The sequence below is a fragment of the Maylandia zebra genome, linkage group LG3, assembly GCF_041146795.1.
Source record: "Maylandia zebra isolate NMK-2024a linkage group LG3, Mzebra_GT3a, whole genome shotgun sequence".
Taxonomy (NCBI): Eukaryota; Metazoa; Chordata; class Actinopteri; order Cichliformes; family Cichlidae; genus Maylandia; species Maylandia zebra.
This window is the reverse complement of record NC_135169.1, coordinates 43,216,297-43,240,693: the sequence shown is the minus strand read 5'-3', so window position 1 is coordinate 43,240,693 and position 24,397 is coordinate 43,216,297. Positions and strand designations below refer to the sequence as shown.

Sequence of the window (24,397 nt, the reverse complement as noted above, 5' to 3'; positions counted from 1 at the left end):
GATACAGATGCACCTTTTACATCACAGTGTCATGAAGATACATGACCTTTCTTCAGCTTTCATGGAACACTGCAGCTAGTGAAATACAGTACTGTAATTTAGTTAGAGTGGAAAGCCAGAAAGCAAAGTGAGTACAAGATATTCTCGTTTCACACAGCAATTACAAAGCCAGTCGCTAATTTATACTAATGAACAATTGAATACACCTCTTGTTTTGGTAATATTCATTCGTATATACAAGAGGATTTATTGCCTAGATATACACACGTTTTAAACTTGTTCCCAGTAAAGACTTTGTGTAAAACAAAGGTGTAAAACTCCTTTTAGTTCATGGGACACATACAGCCCCATTTCACCTGTAAAATCAATACATCACAAACGCCCCTCCAAAATTTCCAATGACTTCAGGTGTAAAGACGTAGATTCTTTAACTCCGACTTGTCCATCGCCAAGATTTTAAAAAGGTATTAAATAATTTTTCTCATTTAATGACCATTTATGAAATGATCCACTGCCTCTCATTTAATGATCACTGAAGATATCTTCAGGGTTTTAAACTGATTTTCAACACACTGATTCTACCATCAACACATACGCATCACAGGTCACAGTGGAAAGATGCAGAACCGTCACACCTATAGATTTTGTAGATAAAGAATACTGGTATTTCACACCTTTATGATTCATCTTATTCTGACCTAAAAATAGTAGTAATTTTCCAAAGGTTTTAACTGGTATTGATGAGCCTGGACAGCATTTTTTAAAGCCATCCAGTGACCTGAATATGATCTTTTGGCAGGTAGTTCTGGCCCTCTGGCCACAAGTTTCACACTGCTGTTGTAATCACTTTCACTCCATACTTACAGTGAGCCAGGTCACCATATCACCATATATTAGTATAGGAGCAAGAATTTTATTAGAATAGAGTAAACTTGTTACATAGTTTAATGCATTTGTTAACACTTTCTAAATATTTGGTACTATTCACCCTGGAGAAGTGAAGTCTTAATTTATTTATGGTAGCTATAGATACAGTGTGTGAAAAATAACGCTTAGTAAAGTACAAAAACATCCACTCACCAGCCATTTGATTAGTTAGTAGAGTTCGGTAGGAGGGGTTGGACGCCTATTTACCTTCAGACTTGTTTTAATTCTTCATGTCACAGATTAAAAAGGGTGCTGCAAAATTCCCTCTGAGATTTGTCTGTTGTACATCCATGATACTCAACTCCCGTTCCACCAAAAGATGCTCTACTGGATCCAGTTACAGGAGTGTCACGTGGTGTGGTCTTCCGCTGCTGTAGCCCGTTAGCTTTATGTGCTGCTTGACCAGAGATGCCCTTCTGTAAGGATTGTTGCCTTCATGTCACCTCAAAGCAATTTGGCTATTCTCCTCTGACCTCTGACATCAACCAGATAGTCTCACCCAGAGAACTGCCGCTCATTGATATTTTCTCTTCTTTTTTTTTTAGCGCATCCTCTGTAAACCCTAGAGATGGTTGTGTGGGAAAATCCCAGTACATCAGAAGTTTCTGAAATACTCAGATCAACCTGTCTTGCACCAATAACTACATCACGTTTAAAGTCATTAAATCACTTTTCTCAGCTTGAACGTGTCTTGAACGTGTCTGCGGGCATAACTGCACTTGGTGTGAGTGGCTGATAAGATTTATTTTTTAAGGAGGAATTGTACATAACGAAGTGGCCGGTGAGTGTGTTGTGCATTGTCTTTATTTAGATAAACAGATAAAAACACTGATACCAAACCTATTTCTACAGCAAGCCAGAAGCTAAAGCCAGAAGCTAAATAACTTCAAGTTAACTTAAGCTTAAAACAAAAGTTAAAAATCTCTGTTAAGCTAACAAAGCTCACACAGAACATTTTTTTTCCATTAATAAATACTCTGAGTTTCTCTCCTATTTACTGTTTTTTATCCTTTCCCTTTCTTGTCTTTTTTCTTCTCTGAGTCAGATTTTATGCCAGCCCTACCTCTCCTGCTAACACCGTTCCCCACTGTGCGGCCTTGAAGCCCGAACAAGGTACGTTCAAGTCAAAAAATATCTAAATATACATTTCCCTTGGAATTGGTAAAAACTTCTTAAAGAAATGTGTGTTCACCCTTTTTTGTTGTGAGACAGAGAACTTTAATACAAACAACAAATAGGTCCGAAAAAATAAATAAATAAAATGCTAGCTTGACTTATTGCCGAGGTAACAAACTAGCTTGCAGCACCTTAGCTAATTAAAATGCTGCATCATCACGGTCTAATTTATCTTATGGCGATATGAACATATTTAGGCGGGTTTTGAATGTCAATCCAAGCTTTATTAGTTTTTTTTAGCTGATATTTTATCCTATTAATGACAGAAAGATGATTCGCCTTTTTCAAAATGCTTGTAATAAGGCAAAATTACATAATAAGTTCATAATTAAATTGCCATTTATGAGCAACATTACTGATTCCAGGCTTCAATTGTTTCAAATCAGTTTCACAGAAGTAAAGTTTATTAGCCAGGCTATAATTGCACTACTAGGTTCACCTGCAAATCAATTTTGTGTATTTATTAAAGCACTTTTATTTACGTTGTTAGCTTTAGAGGCGCCAATAAGTAGAATTTAGTTCCCTAAGATCTAGCTGCTGCTCCGTGTTCCCGTACTCACTCACTGCTGGCTGCAGACGGCCCATTCATCATAAATGTATGAGAGTTGTTGTGATCTTCTCAGTTAACTGATGGCAAGAGAACAAACAAGCATGTTTCCTCTAATGTATTTAACTTTCCCTTTCGCTTAAACTGAACACCACACCAACATTGATTTTAACTTCCTTGTCTGAGAAAAAAAGAGAAACACCATATATTCTGTTGTAATGGCAAATACTTTGACCATACACAGATCGGACCTGGACTCTCTACCAGACTGCAGTATTTAAAAGCTGATTATTCAGTGCATTTGGGTTTCTCTGGGGTCCTGCTTGTGTTTTAGGGTGTGTGTGTTTGGGTGTGTGGCCCTTTAAAAACAAACAGACCAAAAGAAGACCATAAGAAAAAATGAGGGATGAGAGAGGAGAAAAAACACCCACTCAAACTGAAAGTGTGCATATGTATGCATGTATATGTATGTGTGTGTGTGTGAGGTTAAAGCCACACGCCGGGGTGTTTTTTCTTCTCTTTCCAGCATCACTATGACACAGCTCGTAATACACACACACACACACAGAAATGCATGCACACATACACACACACACATACACGCACGGTGGCGTTATGACAAGGTTGATCAAAGACTGAAAGAGCGACAGGCCGATCATCTTTGGTGAAACTACGTTTCTCTCGCTCACCGTGTCACTCTCCACCCCTTTTCTCACACACATGTCTACCTACCAGCAGACCATACACACATGCATTTCACTGCCACTGGGACAGCTCTCCTCGTGATGACAACTTAACAGGTAAAAAGACGGTTTTTGTTCTAATTTCAGTGTTTTTGTTTCTTTAAACAAAGCACTGTGGGGCAGGACTGTTTTTCAGAATACATTTAGAGAAGATTTAACGGTAAAACCCTGGGTCCCAGCATTAGCACAGTTAGCATACTCACACAGAAATGAAACACACCTGTCCTGTCCAGTCTTAGCTATCATCATTTACCAGTTAATTTAAATTCAGCAAAATTTAAATTCAAGGTGTACTTTTTTTTCTTTCTTTTTTTTAAACGATTAGATATTTGTAGATTATGTCTAATCTAGTTCAGTCTAAATTCAAACATACAACATTTATCCATGAAGAATAGGATATATATTCGCAGGAATATGCATTTTATACATTATAAAAGCTGCAAGTCAGTATTAGAAGTGATTCATAATATGTTTGTACAGCTCTTAAACTTTGAGTAATGACCTAAATATGCAGGCGCGTCTCCTCCTTTCGCATTACTTGGACTGTTTTAATAAAAGCATCACTTTTATGCTTCCACTTAATCTCCTGAAAGTCTGACTGGTAGGTTCTGCGTGCATTAAATGTTTTGAGCAGCTGAAAAAGTAACTAGAAAATTCTTTTCTTCTTTTATTTTTTTTCTTTTTATATTTTTCAAGTGACAAACTGCACACTGCTAAGTCTCAACATTACTTGTAGCATTTCAGTGTTGTTAGCCACAACATGTTGGTGTTTACACCAAACATGCTCTTATAGAGAGAGGCTTAAAACCACAAGCTTGACTTTGTTCATTGTGAACATTGTTAAGATGAAATCTGGGCCTCTGCTTATCGCTGACCAGTTACATATAAAGTTGTTGTAGTGTAGGTATTAGCCAGACAAACAGCTGCGTGTATTATGAAGTATTTATTGAATGTGGCATTGTGGGGTAACGGTGTGAAACGGCTCTTAGTCAGCTTTTAATGTTTCGACGATATTTGTTGAAGCCGTTAACATCGAGGTGTTGGAACTTTTGGATTCTGTACTTTTCTGTTTTAAGAATATTTCGGCGATGTTAATCGTCTCCCAGTTGATTTAAATGAGGTGGACCAAACTTTAGATGAAGAGTTTTCCTTGTTGTTGCTATTTTTGTCTTCCTCCGCTTTTGTGACCTTCTTTGACATCTGCAGACAGAACGGGGGCAACAACTGCCTCTTGTGTTGTTTTTTTTAAAGTTAGGAAGTAAGGCTTCAGCGCCTGTGGCAATGATTAAAAAACATATATACAGAACTTTTTTAAATGCTCGGCTTTAAAACCCGTAGTTGAGAAACCACAATTAAGTAAAGTTATTATCTTTAAATGACTTAATTAACATTACTCTGGCCTTTTACACTCTTTCTAGAAGAGGAGGTGAAATGAGGAAGCCAAAGAAGCTGCAGTACATGCTACTTTCACCCATAGACATAAGGTGTAAAAGGCAAGGACGATTTCCAGAAAAATTCTATCATTTGTTCATATAAGTTCAGGCCACGGTAGGTATTCAAAGCTACCGAGTGAAGTAAAAGACAAAACGAAATTATTGCGCAAGAATACACCGCCGCCGCGTTTAAATGCAGTAAAGTCGCAGACTTTAAAGTCTTATCGTACTCTGTCAACTTTAAGCATTTCGATGCATTCTTACCCCAGTCGGCTTTGCAAAAAGAGCTCATGTCGGGCCTGTGAGTGAACACTGACATTCAATCTTGCAGCACATTTTAGATATGCTCAGTCTTGGCCTCTGCCCTCCACTTACTCTTGACACTGACTTTTTAAATCAGGGAGCGTAGGGTTTTTTTGCTTTGGCGATTTCCCCTTCAAGTATCAAACGCTTTCCAATACTTGCTGCAGAGTCACCTTCCTGAAGCACCACGCTGCTGCTGCACAACTCCGGGTAGGAGCGTGTTGCGTGTTTTTAGTGCGTCTGCCGTAGATTTTAGTCGAACAACCAAAAAGCCCAAATTTGGTTCAGTGACTGAATTTTCTTTCACTTTATTTCCCACACGTGTTCTTACCTGCCATGTGATGTTTTTTTCGACAGCGGTTTTCACTTTGCCATAAAGCTGTGGCAGGTGAAGCATCCGGAAGGCAGTTTTTGTAAGTACAGTGTCTCCCTTCTCAACCATGGAAACCTGTATCTCCCTCTCAGTTGTTGCGGTGGCCTCTCTTACAGTCTGCCTCGCAGGATAACTTGGCCTACGGAAGATTTGCACTTCGCCCTAACAGTTGATTTTACGGAGTCTGATAATCATCACCCATTTTCACATTTCCATATCCTGATTGGTACTTTGTTCAAAGTAACGTATTTGTAAATTGCTGTGACTCAGGGTGGGCTGGGTCATCTGCTGATCAGAAGCTTTGTGGGTCAATCGCTGACTTCTCCAGTTCAAACCCTGAAATTTGCAAGATATAGAACCCTAAACTTCGATTGCGAGTACTCATAGTTAAAAAGCGCTTAAAGGCACAGATTAATGTGATATGTGAATTTATATGGGTGAAAACACGATACGTTTGTATCAGTCCAGCTACCAGATTCATTCTTCTTTAGCTGCAAACCTGCTGCAGGAATTACGATAAAGGTGGCGAATACTACAATTCATTATTTTGTTTTATACTAGAAAATAATGTGAATGTGGCCCATTTGGAGAGACTTGTTTTCACCTTGAGTATTTTCTTACAATTTGTTGCGAAAAATTCTAAATTTTTTGCATTAATTTCGTAAAAAAACAAAAGAATAAGACGTGAAAGATTCTGGGCGCCCAAATATTTCTCTCTCATTTAGAGCTGTGTTTTTTGCTCTGCTGCTGTTTCTTGGGTGTTATTGTATTCATACAGACATCAAAGTCACTGTGTAGCGTAAAACAGGTGTTAGGAATGCTAAAGAGGTGCACAATGAAGATAACAAACAAATAAATTCATCATTTAAGAACAAAGAAACACATCAATACAATTAGCAGCAGAGAGAACATAGGTAGATGCAAGCACAAGGTGCTTTTACTCTCTCATAGTTGATGCTATCTAATATGAATGCACCAGTTACTGCCTAACCACTGCTTGTGACCAGTTTCCAGTGGCCTAGCTGATAATCATCTACAGTTCTTCTCATCGGAGGTACTGTGTGGTTGCACTCATATCCTTTAGTACATAAGGGCACCTTTTTAAGTAGTGGATGACATGATACTCTTAACACCTTTTAAAAATCCTTATGAGCTGTAATTTGTTTCCTCTTAACTGTGTCACAGAAAAGTTTTAAAATTCTTTGTCCACTAGGTTATAGTGTAATATATTACATAGAAAACTGATGATAATGTCAGTGTAATTTGTTTTATTGTGATTGTTTAAAAAAAAATCTTTTAATATTGTTACATAGTACCACTTTCTTTAATGAAAGCTTAGTTATACTAGGTTATCTTAATGATAATAGTAGATTTAGCACGGGTAAATTAAGGACATTTTATTAAGCATTTCTAGAACTGCAAATCAAAGCCCATTATGAGTTTGATATCTTCAGAGCTCTGTGACAGCTTTCCGCCCTATCCTGAAGGGTAGTTTATAGGAACTGGGCTATACTGGATATTAAAATGCAACCTACACCCATTTCTCCGAGGTATATATTTCAGTCGCATCAGATTTGGTAAAGTTGCAATTTTGTTTGTGGGGGTTCAGTAAGATTAATGTTGAGTCACTGGTAATGTACGAGTTCGGTTAGCCGATGTAAAAGTGTCAGTTTTGTCTTTCTTTTTGGTTTAGTGTTTCAGCTCTCGCTATTACCTGCGATTAGGAAACTGAAGCCGTTTTCACACACAAACTTTTCTAGAGAATTGCAAAATGTTCCGCCTGCGTTGAACGATCGGACATTCAGCTGCAAAACCCGTGCGGTATCTAATGGCTCCGATTTGAGAATAGCTCTGGTGAATTTACAGCTGTTGATGGGTGGTCCCGTGTCCTGCAGTCCGCACGGTCAACAGCAATGTTCGGCTGGGGGGTACATTTGAGAAGAAAGAAGAAAAAAATAATAATAATTTGGACAGCGTCCCTACTTGACCTTCACATTTTCAGCGGTTGTTGTGCGACTTCAGCGTTACTGGTTTTCCAGATTTTCCCGAGAATCGACTATCCACAGATTCCAGCTTTTTAAAATTGACAGTACATTTGTAAAGCTGTACATATAAAAATAAAAAAATTAAATAAAAAAAAACATTTTTTTAAATGTGCATATGTGAAGACTATGGCTTCCGGTCTAGATCTGGCCTATTGCAAATTTTGATTTGGTCCACATTTGAATTTATGCTTTTTGGCCTGCCTACCTATAGCTGTAACAAATCGGTCTCCACTGCACCTGAAAGCTTACAAACCGGCTGACAAGTTCACGTTAAAGGGCGACAACATTAAGAGAGGTTAGAAATTGAATACTTACCTACGGAGCATCCATTGGCCGATGACGCGTCGATCTCTCTGGCCCAAATCTTGATGGAGCTGTAGAGGCTTCATCGATCAAAGATCTTTGACTTTTAATGAAATTTCCCACACAGCTTGTCACGGTTAGGCTTGTGAAACCAGCGGTGTGAGACTCGAATATCCAAGAACAAAACTAAAGATTCCTTATTTCACTTTAAGTATTTGATTTTAAATGCCATGTACTTAGCAGGAATAACAAGGCTTGTGAAACAGGTCGCTTCCTTGCACAACTGTTTTCAGACTTTATTATTTTGATTGACTATGTTAGGTAAGCAGGTTATTTGATGATGTAAGATGGCCATGATGAGACATGCAATCCACAGTTAATCCAAGCCTGTCAAGAAACACTGTCTGCGACTGTGAAACTGTTTGCTTTCACTACTTAAGTTAGAAGTTAAGGGGATAAATTCTTGTATGTTCTGCATTACGTCGATTCTTCTGCTACAGCATCAGTTGACCCCTGTGACCTTCATGCAAATGGATGTAATTTAAAACGGAGAGCTTTGCAGCTGTGTGCTAAATAGGTTTGAGTCATGATTGTTACTAGCTATGATAGTGTAGCTGGTCTCATTTTTTTACCCGGTGACTCGTGTGTGTGTGTGTGTGTGTCATGTAGTCCCGGAGACATCGTCTGTAACAGGAACTACCACAAAGCCGCTTGTGAGTACTTTCGCAGGTGTCTGTGCATCTTGATATTGATATTTTGTCAACGATATAGTGTCACAGCAGTGCAAAATGAAGTTACTAAACTTTACAGGTATGCAGCTGAGCTCCTTGCTGAAGCTGGATGTAGTTCAACTCGAGAATACTGAGGACTTGTGTGGCAAAAGTAGTAAATACCAGAGGTGGGACCAAGTCATTGTTTTGCAAGTCTCAAGTAAGTCTCAAGTCTTTATCCTCAAGTCTCAAGTCAAGTCTCAAGTAATGTCAGGCAAGTCAGAGTCGAGTCTCAAGTCACTGGTGTAAAAGTCCGAGTCAAGTCACAAGTCTGAAACTTTGAATTTCAAGTCCTTTCGAGTCTTTAAAAAAAACAAACGAAAAAATAATGTTGCAGTTATATGCTAAATGTAAATATTAGACCATGTAATTTTAAAATCTGTGTTTTTCTCAACACATACAAAATAGTGAACTTAGAAAATATACACAAATTGTGAAATTGCACCTCTTTAAAATGCAGCTCAATTAAACCTAGCTCCAAGAATAATTTTCACCGACAGTTCTGAGATACGCTGCATGTTATTCTTGGATGCGGTTGTAGGACCGGCTTTAAAATCGCATGACAAAAATATCATACACATTAAAAAAAACTGTATCACCAACGTAGCCTGGAAAACATTTGCTAGTTAGATGAAGTCAGCTATCTCATCGTAGCATATTTATATGCATATTTATAATCATACGGTTCTTGGAGTGAGTGCATACACTCATGAAGTTTAGTAACTTCAGGTCACTGCAACAAGCCCAGGTACAGTTTACCGACGGATGGGTGCAGGACCTTGAAATGCACCGTGTAGAACGAAAGACCATCGTACGTATCATAAGTTTACCAGTCTCACAAATCGTCGTCATAAATACACATTCGTTAACCGTTTATTAATAGGACCTTTGAGCTCAACGGTAATTAATTAGTAGTGGAAATAATTTCTGGTAGCATCACAGAAATGTAGCAGTGACAACAATATTGTATGCTGTAATCGTACTGGGCAATTAGTGATACAAAAAACCTGTTTTATCCTGTGAATAAAAGTATGTGTTTTTGTCAGTGTACCATAATAACAGAAGCGAAACGCAATATTCTGTCAGGACAATTTACTATTTATGCACAATAAATAAAGGAGCATAGCGCGACAATTTCTGTTCAGCGCCAGACTTGCTTGTAACCTATATCACCAATTATGTTAAGAAAAATGACGCATTAACTACAACAGCAGACTGACCTTTGTGTAAATGCTTGGAGCAGACTAACCTGTGAGCTGGAGTGTTCTGGGACGTTATATTTGATCTTTGAATGGCTGCAATCCAGGCCACCCGTCGCGTCTTTGTTACTTCGGAAACATGGCTCGAACAATTTCTCTTCAACGACGTAATCCGATAACAACCGATCTCTTTACCCGTCGGCTTCCCGTGGCTGTCATGCGACCGGCTATTGCAGTTAATAATACAACAGCTTCTTGACATTTTTGTGTTTCTTTTTATCGCTGTGTGACTGATTTTAATTGAAAGCCTGCGTGCGCTAGTACCGCTTGCCACGAGTTCCCAGAATCCTTTGCGGTTCTACCCGTGAATGACGTCACATTTTCAATCTCCATATAATATGCGTGTTAAATTTTATATTTGGGGTGAAATATCAAGTCTTTTCAAGTAAACCGGTTCAAGTCCAATTCAAGTCCCAAGTCATTGGTGTAAAAGTCCAAGTCAAGTCACAAGTCTTAGAACATTTTTTCAAGTCAAGTCTAAAGTCATAAAATTAATGACTCGAGTCTGACTCGAGTCCAAGTCATGTGACTCGAGTCCACACCTCTGGTAAATACCACTGATTACTGGCCCAGAAAGCCAAGGTGTTAACAGAAGTTGCAGCTTGTGTTACTAAATGGCTTCTTATTGGAGATTTTATCCAATATCCATGCATGGGGATAAGACTTTAAATGATTATATTATTTGGATCAAATTAAAGCTCCACATTTAAATATCTATTCACCAGCTCGGCCTTCAGCGAGCATGACCGTAACGTTGTCGTCTGCCTGCACCTATGTACATAAAACATCATGCAGCAGAAAACTCGACGGTTTGAAAAATCTTTCATCATATTCAAACAGGTTTCATGACTTCTGCAGCTTCTGAAAGGCCGAAACAATCTAATGGGAGATTTCTCAACAGTTTTAGGCAGTGTTAGTTTATTAGAGCTCTCCATTAATAAAAAATATTTTCATTTAAATGTTTTTAAATGAAAATAACTTGTCACTTTTATACCAGGCTAAAACCTTTTGCGCTTTCTTTTAAGTCGTTAACTTGTGAAGAAGACGAAGAATCACAAATTTTACATGAAAGAGGTCTGTAGCACCTCGAGTACATTTGCACGCAGCGGGGTCTCTGAACATTTTCTCTTCTGCCCTGTGATCTTGTTTTTAAGTAATAAGCTTCTTTTTTTCCCCTAGTTTGGGGAATGACTAACACACGAAGAGGAAAATATGCCATATTTCCAGCCTTAGAGGTTTTTGCATGAAATACATCAGTTTTCAGTGTAGTGGTTTTAGAACTTTCCTTCCACTCGCTTTACATTTCAACCAAAGCTGTAGACGTCTGGTGTTTCTGCATTCGTATTGTGAGAATAAACATAGTTACACATATAAATCACTGGTTAGGACCCCAAAGATAGAGCGTCACTGCGCTGGTTCTTAAGTGTGCAACTAATACTTTAAAAATAACAACTTTCTGTCAACACTTCAGCTTTTTGTTATAAGAGTCTAATGTAGGTTTGACATTGTTGTCGATGCGGTGTGTTTCTAAATTGTTAATGAAAGGGAAGCTCTCGACTTACACTTTCTGTACAGAAAATATCTTCTGGTTATTCCGAGACGCTCTCTGCGCATCTTATTATATACTTTAATAAAGGAACGCGTTCCTGTTTTGAAAAACAATCTGTCTCACCTGCTAGTTGTATGCTGAGCAGTTTGGTAGCAGTTTCATTATATACACTGTATGACTTTTTAGGCGATGTTAGATTTTGTCGTAGTAGCACAGAAGATCGACAAGGTTAGTGAGAGGCGCTGTTCAAACGGCATTTTTTTTTTGTGAAATTGTCTGCTTCGTGTTTGTTTCAAGTTCTCTAATCCATTACGTTCCTCTCTTCCCGCTAGTCATCGCTCTTTTTTTTTTTTTATAAGTGACGGAAGACAGACAGAGATACGACTCGGAGAGAAAACACGAGAAAAAAAAAGTCCAGAAGTGCTCGACTCTTTCCCCCTCCTCTGCTCCCGCAGGTTTTCAGGGTGAATTCAAGAGAAAACTAGAGAAACGTCTCCCCCGTACATCCTCCTCCGCACTCCCCTTTTATCCTTTCACATTCTTTCATTCACACTTTTTTTTTTTAAATCCGGCTGTTTTCTCAAGGTGAATTTATTTATGCAAACACTCGTTTGCATCAGATTCAGACACAACATAAGAAATCTCTGTAATTAAAGGGTCTTTAGAGCAGTTGAGGTTTTTAAGCCCTGAACGTAATACGTTAGTGAGGTGAAGAACAATTTTAAATTGTAATAATAACAGTAATAATAAAGCTTTTAGTTTACTGCCCTTTTTAATATTGAAATACATGATTCCATACAACTATAATTTTATGTTGGCATGATCATCAAAGTAGTAATGTTAGGTTAGAGATAAAGAGCCTGAGAAACCCACTGTGGTGATTCAAGTTCATCTTTACAAGTAAACTCTGGAGGAGAAGACTCTCCGTGCCAGTTACCAGTTCACTGTACTGCATTTGGTCTTTTGGTATTTGAAAGGCGTCAAAGACAAACATTGAAAAAGATAAAAGATAAAAACAAATAGGGACAGCAATCTCTCAGCACTGTTAGAGAACAGACAGCGTGTGTCGTATTTAAAATCGAGTGTTTAAAATCTGATGAAATGTTTCACTCTGGCCACCACGAAGCCTTGAAAGAACACCTTGTAATTTATAGAAATAAAATATGGGCATTTAACATATATGCTAATGTTGAGGTTGATCTGTCAGACAGTTGAGTAGTTACTGCATTATCTATTATGCATGTTAATACTGAGGTTTCCAGTGTGTAATCGCAGTGTACAAGTGACCTCAGCATTAACATGACCACCTACACACTCAGATACTGATTTTGATTGTTGCTGGATTATTGGATCATTCAATACTTATAACAATTCTTCATTTATTACAAAGTCACCCACCTCTCTAAGGACTGGACTTGAAATATTTCCAAATGTGAGCAGTTGGACAGTAAATGTCCCGGCTAGTGTGGCTATTAATCAAACAGGCATCCCAATTTAACTGTCTAGGATACTTTGATAATGCTCAGTTTGTTCAACTTTGTTTTTGTTCATTTAATATGTAGAAAGAAACTCATGCACCTGAAAAATATGCTTGAGTTTAATGTTTACACAGATATTTAAAGTAAGAGAGCACATTGGCACAGGTTATATGTGTACAGCTGGTTCCAGTTTTATGAGCTGTATATAATTGTATATACATGTGACTGCTGACTGTATACACTGTACAGATCTTATATACTTATACTACATGTGTAAATATATATTAGTTCACTACTTTTTTGTCTTGTTGTTTTTAACTGCTCATACTTCCAACCCTTATGTTTTTTATACCAACCACAAAGTATTTTATACCTTAGCACTGCCAGTCAGTTAACCACATAGTATATTTAGATCCTTGGCGGTGATGCAGAAGGCTCATTTTAATTTCACTGTAATATATTTAGGGACTCGAGTCCCTCATGGTCTCGTGTGTGTTAATATGACCGTGTGTGTGTGCGTCTTTGTGGCAAACGTTGCAGCTCACAGAATTGTGGACCTGCCGGTGGTTGTGTCTGAGGTCGTGAGTTGGTGTTTTAAGGTGACTACATGACATAACAAAGGCAGAAAATGACAGATTAGCAGTTAAAGGTGCATACTATGTATGTGTGTGTGTGTGTGTGTGGCTGGTGAGTGGGTGGGTAAGTGGGTGGGGCTGCAGTGTTTAGAGGGTTCCCTGAACCTCATCGTTTGTCGCCGTCTTCCTTCCTGTTTCATTCTTTCTCACTTCCTGTCAGCTGACTCAGCCGGAGAATCTTGATCTGGTAAACATGTATGCTACCGCCTCTGCACACGCACTCCTTCTATATCACACGCACACACACACATAAAGTGTACTGTAGCTAGACAATGCATGTACATCCATATATACTGAACCACACCATGTGTACCGGAAAGAAACACAAGTACTTTTAGCACTTGTTACATGGTCAGAGTTGGTTACTGAGCCGTAGAAATAGAGCCCATGTAACAAACATATAGCTATATGTATATAACATTAAAAACTGTTATTACTCCAGAGTCTGTGATGAACTGCTTTTGAACACACCTCCCCCCTCAAAAAAACCCCAGCATAAACTAAAAAGCTGACAACAAATGAAGGGATAGAAAGAAAAGAAGAGGCAGAGATTAAAAAAAAGGTGGCGAAAGAAGAAAGACGGCATGAGAGACAACAAAGTTGGGCGCTCAGTGAGAAAAGAGAAACAAAAGAGATAAGGCCAGGCGAAGAGGCGGAAAGAGACACAGAGAGATGGAGGAGGGGGGCAGAGAGATAAAGATAGCTGAAAGGAGGGAGATCCGTCAGCGTTTGTTTCCTCAGGATGTGGTTACCACGACGACGAAAAGGCAGCGAGGCAACATCACTACCCCGCTGGTCCTCTTTGACACCTGCAAGTGTGTGTGAGTGTGAAAGGCAGAGTGTGTGCGCGAGTGCGTGTGTGTACATCTGTTTTCAGTGAGTAAGTAAGTCGGTAAATGAGTGTATCGCTGTGAAAAAGACAGACTATAAGAGCTGTCCATTTTGCTTCAAGTGTGACAGACAGTGTGTGCGTGCATGCGTTAATGTATGTGTGTACTGTCAAAGGATGCACAGTAAGGGGAGAGAGAGAGGTAGTAGGAAGGACTGTGTGAGAGGTCGAAAATCTGAAAGGGGAAATAATTAGACGAGCAGTCGAGACGGTGGAGAGGCAGAACGAATGATGACAGCAGTAAGAAGAACAATAAGAATCCGAAAAAATGAACAACAGAAGACAAACTTCTGTGAAAAGGAAATTAAGCGCCAAAGACTGGTAAAAAAAAAAAAAGAAAAGAAAAAAAACCTCAATACGTATACAGTGTATTTGTCGCTTCATCTCATCTTACTTGGTTCTTTCTCTGTCTGACTCACTCAGTGTCCTATTTAGAGCAGAGTGTGGTTTCAAGAAAGAAAGAAGAAAAACCAATGAAGACTTAAAGATTTAATCCAATGTAAATATCTGTACTTGAACAGTATAATGTCAATCACAGTATCAGAAAGAAAAGTGACTGTCATGAAACTGAAGGAGCGTATTAATTTTTCTTTTCTACAGAGCACCGACTGGTAGGAAAATGACTTTCTCTTCAGTCACTTCTCTGGTTTTCGTGCAGCGTTCGTGCATTTTTCTTTAGACTATGTTGCGGACATTTACTATCTCATTGATGATCTGATTAAATAAGGTGCAAAACTGTGTTAGTGTAAATGCTCAACAGGAATGTGAATGATTAGAAAAATGAAAATGGACATTTAAAAGACGTCTCTAATAGTTAAGAACTGCAGCAGTTTGTGTCACGGCGTGAGACTACCGTTGGCTGATTCACGATGCTTTGTTTTAGAAACAGTAGAGTGAGAAATCATCAGGCCATTTAAAAATAAAGTTAAATAACATGTTGCTAGCTTGATGCTGTGGTTACTAAGTTGATGCATGTGTGAGTCTGTAGGCCTGTTTGAATGACCCTGCTATGTTAGTGCTGCTTGCTTGGTTGTTTTGATTGTAACAAGAAGCTAGCTCAGATTTTGATGTCGGCAAAGATAGAAAGCATAACAATACATGGCACAACTGATCTTTCCTATAGGTTAGTTATCACCACACAAGTCATCTACTTTGCACAGACGGCTAATTGGATACTTGTTTATCAAATTTATGTTTTCATACTTAAACTCTGTTTTTGTTACCTTCAGGCACTCTAGCAAAATCCAGAGGCCCATTATGGAGGATCGTTCATCGTCCACCCAGTCTTTCTCCAACCTCAACCACCACCGCCACCGTCCATCGTTTTCTCTCACCTTTGCCAACTGCCAAGGCTCTGAAGCGGGATATCTGTCATCTCAGCCTGGCCAGGATCCTCTGGAGCAGTACGAGTGTAGAGGGGAAGAATCCACTGCTTCGTTCCTGACATCAAACGCCTCCTCTGTGACGAGGAAGACGAGTACTGGGGGGGACAGAGTGTTCCTAAGCACGAGTGCCAGCAGTTTGGATGGAGATGCTAGTTTTGGCCACCTTGATGGAGACGGTGCCTTAGGCAGCCATTTTGACGACTCTTGGTATGGCAAAAAGGAAGCTTGGGAGGATAAGGATAGTTGTGAAAGCACCACAGATGGGAAAGGTGATTGTTACAGTAACACAAATGATGTTTTTTACACGATAAACTGTCCGAGTGAGGAAGGAGCGAGGCGTAGAGTCAGAGCACCCTATAATAATTATGCTCACGTAAAGAGTGAGCCTAAAAGTGACACTGTGGTTTACAACAGGGAGGGTAACGTTAGCCACTTTCCTAAACAAACTCCGTCTTGCAACAGAACTGGTACAGTCAGCTTTAATGACAGCAGCGTAGATTATTGTATGATGGACGCAAGAACAAGTGATAATTATTTAGGGAGAGACGACAATTATGGGCCCAGTTGTGGCTCAGGTGAGGTTCAGTTTCAGCCAGCAGAGGCTGAGGGACATTGGCTTAATGTCTCTCCCTCAAGTCAGGGAGAGGCGAGGTGGAGAGCATCAGCGGTCAACCACGCGCTGGCCTCAGGGGCCCTCCCGCAGAGATCGCTTATCGGCATGAACAGCAGGACATACACTCAGAAACTGGATTCCTTCTCTGAGGCCTTTCTCTCCCAGCGAAAGAGAAGATTTCCTGTGATACCCGGTGGAGATCCCTCTGGACAAATCTGGGAATTTGGAGTAGGGAGAGGTGAAACCCCAGGACTGGTCAAGTCAAGGCAAAGCTGTGCTTTTGACTCAGACTCCTATCTGCCTCCCTCTTCCTCTTCTTCTTCTTCCCCTGCTCACCCCTCCTCTCTTCCATCTTTCCCCTCTCCTCCCACATCCTCTCACTTTATGCCTTCTGTTCTTAGCCCTCCTCCCACACCTTTACCTCCTCCACCCCACTCGCCCTCCAAAATGGACTCGCCCAGTGGATACGGGGGCACCGGACATTCAGTCTCTCAGGGAGAATCACTTAGTATGCTCCAGTTTTTTGCCTCCCGCATCTCATCCGCACCTTCTGTCCACTCTTCTGGGATGATATGGAAGCTTCCACTGCTGTCGCACAGCTTTCCACAGTCATCTGGTGACCCCGGCAACATTGAATGCAACGTAAGAGCCTCCCATGGTGACGACTATGGCAACATGACAGGTATCGTATAGCTTTTTTTTTTTTTTTTTTAATGAAATAATGAAGTAAGAATCCAGAAGAATATATTTCAAGCTTGAAGGATAAAGACCACCCGCAGGGTAAGAGGGGGATTTTTATTATAGTTTATTTGACTGTTTGAGAAAAAAGAATCAGGTTTTTTCCCCTGTAGAGGTCAATTTTTAAGATTTTGTTTTATTTCACTTCTTTAACTTTCAGACTAAAATAAAATATCAAATACACATAATTTTTTAACATTTGTACTTTTGGATATTTATGCAAATTAATGCATATTAAATAAGATAGTGTCTAATTTGCATATATAAACATACAGTTTTAGGAAAAAAACTACTATTAGCTTTGACTTTAAATACTAGTTTTACACTAATATGAAATTTTACAGCACATATATTTAAAAGAAGCTTTTTTAAATTACATTTTTCAGTAGAACTGACTGAATTTTTAGGAGAATTTACTTTAAATTAATTTTCCACTTGTATTCAAGTCTGTAAGGTTTCTATTTAAAATAAGCTGTACACATTCACAGCCTGTTTTATAAAGCATCCTTTTCCCAAGAACTGGCAGGCTGCTGACAGTATTACTGTAGTACTGATTTACTAATTGATAAATGATAAACAAAATCCCCTTAGTCAATACGTTTGAGTCTAATATGACAATGAAATGAACAAACAAAGACCAACTTTTAATCTGGCTTCATATTATGTTCAGACTTGTGTTGTGGAAGGTGGTGTATTTTTAGAAACACAAAGAAAAATTGCCTGAGTCTAAGTAAACAGCGATTTTGTTTTTTTTACCTTCTTCCCATGTTGTGTCCCCTTTAATTACCTTTATTTTCCCCACTTATCAAAAACCACAGGTTAATGCCCACATGTAAATTTACGGGACATGTGGGTTTTTGTAGGTGTGCGTGTTAAGTTTCCCATTTCCCTTATGCAAATCAGGGTTTCACTTTTCACATTTTCACAACCAGAACCATTCGTAATAGATGCATTTCATACATACATTTGAAAACATGCTCGTCAAAAATGAGCAGAGCGAAAATGCGGGTTTTTCTTGAAACTCGATCGTTGTTTTTCTGCGTAACAGAGAGACTTTAGTGTGACTTTCTCACTTTTTTCTCGCTTTTGTTGGTGCACAGATATAATGACTTTTTGATGATTTTGTTTGTGTGTCTGCTTGCCTTGGAATTAGACAGTCAGACAAATCAGTAAATAATAAAGCCCTGGCAGCCTCATTATTTGCGTGCACACCCACTGCACTCCCTTTACTAATTTCTTCCTCCCGATTATGTTTTTCTAGCCGCACGCGACATTCTTCAGTCTCCTGAATCAACCCTGCTTACGCCCTCTTCCCATCGTTTATCCCTTCACCAATCCAGAGCCCTATGCTCCTCCGGTGGTCCATCCCCCAATTCCCCTTTCCATCTTCCCTCTCATCCCCATCATCCGTCTGGGGAACATCACGAGACATCAGAAAAGACGTCTCCTCATGTTCTCACCCAGAAAGTAAGGAATGGACCCGCCAGTCTAAACCAGTCAAATCTGCAGGTATAGCACACTTACCAGTACGTGAAATAATTAGAGACGTTTTAAACTTATGCATTGATACTCAGGGAAATTGTTTCGTTCAGTTTGCTGGGTTTCAGACAACAAAAGCAATATCAGCTTTTGTCTTCACATATCCAGGACTGTGAGGTCCAGCTTTGGTCTGCATTAAGACTAATCAGGTTCTCAGGTTGTAGGATTGCATAAAAGATAAAACCTCAGATGATGGATAACCTACATTAGAATATATAATTTTATATATGTTGCTAAATCATACTTGAGAACATCTTTGCATGCAAAATTTTACAAGATCAATTTTGAGCCTTGATATTGTTCTCTATGTTAGAGTATTGAGGCACAAAACTACCTATCCACTACAGAAGTAGTACAGACGCAAACTTCATGTCTCAATGAAGATGTGAAACTAAAAGAAAACACATGTAATAAAAATATAAGCCGTGGCATGCTGCTGTGTTTTAATTGACACATTTTCTCACCGTTACTCTTCCATGGCCCAAACTCAGGAGATCAGTTAGCGAGGAGGCAGGCGAGACTCGCTACAGCTGGAGAGGCATCGCAGTCAAAGTGGGCGGATGCCTAAATGCTTCTTTGTCAAGAAATTACGTTAGCTCCAACTGCATTACTGCTTCTAAAACCACAGCTTTTTATTTTTAGACATGTTGAGTAGATAAACTCTGTAAACGAGACAGACATGGAAATGGTGATAGGCCTGTTGTTCGCTTTAAGTTAGAGTAGGCTGTTGCTCGGGCACCCTTCATATTTGTCTCGGCGTACATGAGAACACACGTGATCATTCAGCATGCATGTTATAAATTTGATGTTGGCCTTTTCTCTGTATTTGTAGCACAGAAGTATCTCTGATCCCGTCAGCTCTTACACTTAGACCACTGTGCAGATGTTTCTAAAGTCTCGCCCCAAAATGTTAGATTATCGTGCCTTATATCATCAAGGATATCAGTCTCATTTTTTTCCTTTTGTTCTCAAAGCAACAAGACAAGCCAGTCTACACTGGAAAGCCTTTCCCCAGCCTGCTTCGCTCCTGCAGAGGACTGAAGAGGATTTGTTACACTCCTTATCCGCTCCTCAATCCTGCCCGCAGAGGAACTGGGCTCTTCTCCTCCATTTCAGGTCTCCATCACAGAGAGGAAGGAACAGTGTGTGAAGAAGAGGGCGAAGAGGAGTGCAGCGTGTTTCGGTAAGTGCTAAATATCAGAAGACTAGTGGCAGCAACACAACAGTTGTTACTGTACTGCTGGCTAGGATAATAGTTATAGAGAATCAGAGCTACAGATGTTTTGTTAATGAGAAAGCATTAACACATCAACGGATATATATTTAGGTACCTTAAAGTTTATATGGTTGTCTTTTATGTCTGTTTTCATATTTGCGCTCCGTTTGTTTCTCTTTTTGTTCCCCTGCTTCCAGATTTGTCAATGTGGGTCCAGATTTCCAGGCTAATCTTCCTCCATGCTTAGCCGATGGCAAACAGTCAGGGCTGCGGTCACCAGACGAAGAGTCCCTTACGGAACAGTTACTCTGGAAACCATTGGACAAGAAAGAAGAAACTGGTGACTTACCAGGTCAAGGTAAGCAGCACACAAAAATACAGTCCAGCTCAGGACAGTGACTGCACTTTAAAATTTTGTGGAATTCAAGGACTTTCAACATTTTAGGGAAGCTAAAATGTCAGGGCTGAACTCAAAACAAGTTGATATAAGTGAGCAAAATAATAAAGTGTCTCTAAAATGAACTGGTACTGAACTGATTAAAATTTACTGGGTTTATCTGTGCTCAGTGGAGAAGCTGCTGTCCATGTGCAGTTCCAGCTGCCTACCAGGGGGAGGCAGTAACTCCGAGCTGGCTCTGCACTGTCTGCACTCTTGCCAGGGAGACACAATGGTAGGAAGTCTTTCTTCCTTTTCTTTATCCTTTTCTTTTTTCTTTCTTTCTTTCTTGGCAATGTTGCATCCCTCATTTTTTGTTCTCTCCATCTTCCGCCACTCCCTCCTATGCAGGCAACACTGGAGATGCTGTTGTTCTCACAGCCGTCACCAGCAGGAGACTACCATTACTCTGGTAACCTTTGACCTCAGTTTAACTCACCTGCTTACATGACTCTTTGGATTGACAGTGTCTAGTTACCCAGAAAACAGTCGTTTCTCAGAAAAAAATACCATTTACATGGACTAAGCATACCTACTTGTAACATTAAAAACAATAGTTTTTGGTTTTATGAAAATGATATGTTAGTATCATGCTGGCATAAAACTATGGACATTTTAATTGGATCTCCATAAAGTCATGTTGCATGACTTTTTATTCTGTCCACCACTACTCCAACCCAACTTTTTACTTGACGATGATGACGATGATCATTACTATTATTATTAAAAATATTATTGTTTTGCTGTTATGCATATAAAAATGTTCTTGTTGGTGAATGCTTGCCTCTGAGGAAAACAAAAATTGTCTTTGCAACAGCAAAGTCCAATAGTGGTATTACTTGTAGGGGTTTGATTGGAGGGGTTAATGTGTCTATAGCCATCTATATCAGAAGATTAAAAGAAGTCACCTGATCTGGACATGGGTCTGTGTTCAGATGGGATACAGTTTTTCTAACTAACTATCTAAATAACAAGGTAACAGCAAAAAGTGGTGAAGCAAAACTAGCTAAAACATGTTGTGATCGTAGGCATTTACCTCTTGTGTTTCTCTGAAACACTAAGCAATGTGAGACAGCAAAGGCGGAAGAATTCTCACTGTGCGTACAATGAAGGCATTGTAGCAGCTTAGACTTCTCTCTACCTCAATCACATACCACAGCCCCTCCCCCTTGCCTGGTGCTTTTAAATCCACTAAGAACCATGTAAAGTACAGAATGGACATTATTTTGCATGGTAGTACCCATGTGTTCCTGTAAATGCAGGCAGTACTGTTCACAGAGACAGACTGCAGATTTATTGTTCATCTATTTGTCTTTCACTGTCAAGTTACTACATGTGGTAGCATTGCTTAATATGTTACTGTGACCCTGTAGTGTTTCCTTTGATTTCTCATGCACCTTTTGTCCCTTCCCACTCTCTTGTTGTGCGTAGGCTGTGATCTTTGGACAGATACTGAAAAGACTCTCTTCAGTGACGCTCTCGGGACTTATGGAAAAGACTTTTCACTCATACAGAAAATGGTAAAACACAACAAATGGTTGTTGTTTGTGCAACACGATGACACACGGCACCATAATCAGCCAGCAGTTTACTGAGATAAAAATAATTATTTGTGGGTCAAATCAGCGCATAGAATGAAAAACAGAACTTCAGCACCACAAGTATTCTGCTGGTTACTTCAGGGTGAAACAGTATGTTCCTCAGATGCAATTTTCTTCTTCTTCTTGCCTAAACCTGTTCAGTTTTTGGTGTCTCACCACGCATATTACTGGACTGCATCGTCTTCCCCAAAGGGCCTTTTGGCACTTCAAGGATCAAATTACTAACCTTGCTGTTCATACACAAAAGGCAGTGGCTTCACCGCCCGAGCCATCAGCGAGCCAAGTACATGTTGCAACTTGATTCACAAGAGCAGCAGTTTGCACACGAAAAGTCTGGAAGAAATATCTGAATGTGTCAGGTGATTTTTTGCTTCCTGACACATGTCAGTTCATAGGGCCTTTTTAGCCATATTTACAGCAGAAGCATAGACTGATTTTATATTCCTGTGTCACGGTGTAAGACATATGTTATGTGGCAATAAATCGAGATTGGTATGTGTGTGTGTGTGTTTCAGGTGAGGACTAAGACAGTGTGTCAATGTGTCGAGTTTTACTACCTGAGCAAAAAGCTGCAGGACAAGCAGAAGAAACAAAAGGAGGAGGACGAGCGACGAGATGTAGAGCTGGATCAGCAGAAAAGTGTAAGAAACATTAAAAGAAGCCACGAGGAACTTAAAATTGCATTTTTTCCCCCTTTTGTCAACATGTTCTGTTTATTTCTTTTGCATTTGAATGCCCCGTGTCCAGCTTTCTTTCTCCCTGTTGTTAGTTCCTGTGGTGGTTTGTCTGTTCTCATGATATTATAGATTAGAAGCTAATAGGATACAGGGTATTTGGACTATTCGTGTCGTCTAACATTAAATGCGTCACATAAATGGAGCTCACAAATCAGAGAACGCTAACTCTTAAGTGCTCCTGTTACTTTAGGTGACGCCCATGTGTCAGCCAGTGGACAAACAGTTTGCTCTGGAGGGGGCTGTTCCTGTGACCCCATTGGCTAGCTTCTTTCCCTGCAAGTTGTGTGGCAAGTAAGTAGCACCAGTCATAAGAAAGGAAGCTTGCAACAAACTTTTTTCTGTGTTTGGCATCAGGGCAAACAAACAGATGGTTTTCATTGTCAAGCATTCTTTTAAATTCCGTCGTTCCCTCCCCTCCTTGTTTGCTCCAGAATGTTCTACAAAATCAAGTCCCGTAACGCTCACATGAAGATCCATCGCCAGCCTCAGGAGGATTGGACCGACAGGCGGCTGCAGCACCAGCTCCTCACCCAGCGTCTGGCCCTCAGTCGTCCCACCAACCTCATGCCCACCCCAGCTAGTAATCTGCTCCCAGCCCAAGCTCCGGCTCCAGCATTTACCTCCTCTGATTTTGCCGGAACGAGCAGCAACAGTATTGTAGACAGCGTCCACAATTCTGTGACCAATAACAACCCCGGCGTTCCCAGCAACGCTAACGTCCTAGATCCCAGCACGGTTGTATCTTATAGCAGCATTGCTCCTCCAGACTCTCATGGGATCGCCAGTATTGATGGCAGAGACTCAAATCAAAGCGAGCCCACCACTGTCTTACCCTTCCATCAGTCATGGGGCTCCTTCGGACATCCTCCAGACCAAAGTGCCTTCTACTGCAACACAGGGGGTAAGGAGGATGTTGGAGCTGAGACAGTGGGGGGGAAACAGACAACTAACTGGCAGTAGTGGTCAACTATCCCACAAGCATTACCACCACTAAAGTCTGAAACGTATTCAAACTTTGTGTTTAAGTTCAAACTCGTGTTTTATTCAAACTTAAGTGCTTTTATGAAACATTATCAAAAGATACATTTTTGCTGTAAATCCTGTACTTAAAGGTGTTACATATTTAATTGTTTGATAAGCATTTGATGTTTGAATAAATGTTTAAATTGAGGATTGTTTTTTAATCATTCTGTATTTGTTTAAATGGAATAAATGAAACCTTTTTTTTAGGTGTAAATTTTTATTCTTTTATTCTACAACGGTTTGTCTTATATTGGTACAGTCAGTTGTTAAGCTCCTTGGCGCCTCTCTCGAGACCACCTTTCTGCTGATTGACTGCTCCACATAAAAGGCAGCAGGTGTGTGAAGCTGTGTGCATGAGATGACCACATTAGTGTTATTTTTCTTTCTGACATTATCCAAAACCGAGACCAGAAAATAATTTATTTAGAGTATTGTCAGGTAATTCATCACGTGTCCTTGAGCCACAGTGACTCTCCCCTTATTTCAAAAATACCTTAGATTTGAAGGTTTAAAATTCAAGCAGGGACTGCAAAGGTAGACGTTAGCGAACACAACCACAGACACACAAACACACACACAGAGCACGTTGAAAGGGTTTGATATAACACCATAATGGGCTAATATTGACCTTGAGAGACCATCTTCTCTCTTACAGCCGTCTGAGTGCACACAATTGTCC

The 24,397-nt window shown here is 39.8% G+C and overlaps 1 protein-coding gene across 4 annotated transcripts; it reads left to right on the top strand.

Moving 5' to 3' along the window:
• Positions 1–1,091: 1,091 nt before the first annotated feature.
• LOC101486620 (uncharacterized) lies at positions 1,092–23,932 on the top strand. Of its 4 annotated transcripts, XM_004554350.3 has the most exons (12): positions 1,092–1,708; positions 1,973–2,040; positions 15,660–17,110; positions 18,428–18,675; positions 19,680–19,888; positions 20,119–20,279; positions 20,489–20,592; positions 20,709–20,769; positions 21,789–21,877; positions 22,474–22,599; positions 22,886–22,986; positions 23,127–23,932. In XM_004554350.3, exons 3-12 carry the CDS (start codon positions 15,688–15,690, stop codon positions 23,653–23,655), a joined length of 3,051 nt encoding a protein of 1,016 aa, XP_004554407.2. In that variant the 5' UTR covers positions 1,092–1,708; positions 1,973–2,040; positions 15,660–15,687; the 3' UTR covers positions 23,656–23,932. The 4 variants fall into 4 exon arrangements, with proteins under 4 accessions (XP_004554407.2, XP_076738006.1, XP_004554408.2 ...); XM_076881891.1 differs by lacking the exon at positions 1,092–1,708 and having other exon boundaries at positions 1,723–2,040; XM_004554351.3 differs by lacking the exons at positions 1,092–1,708; positions 1,973–2,040 and adding an exon at positions 3,386–3,450.
• The last annotated feature ends 465 nt before the right edge of the window (positions 23,933–24,397 follow it).

Bases quoted from the DNA above. Each gene is read 5' to 3' on its own strand.
- LOC101486620 (XM_076881890.1), top strand. From the start codon at position 14,699: ATGAACAACAGAAGACAAACTTCTGTGAAAAGGAAATTAAGCGCCAAA. The intron at 14,752-15,659 runs GTAAAAAAAAAA...TGTTACCTTCAG, and splicing joins AAATTAAGCGCCAAAGACTG to GCACTCTAGCAAAATCCAGA. The intron at 22,987-23,126 runs GTAAGTAGCACC...TGTTTGCTCCAG, and splicing joins CCCTGCAAGTTGTGTGGCAA to AATGTTCTACAAAATCAAGT.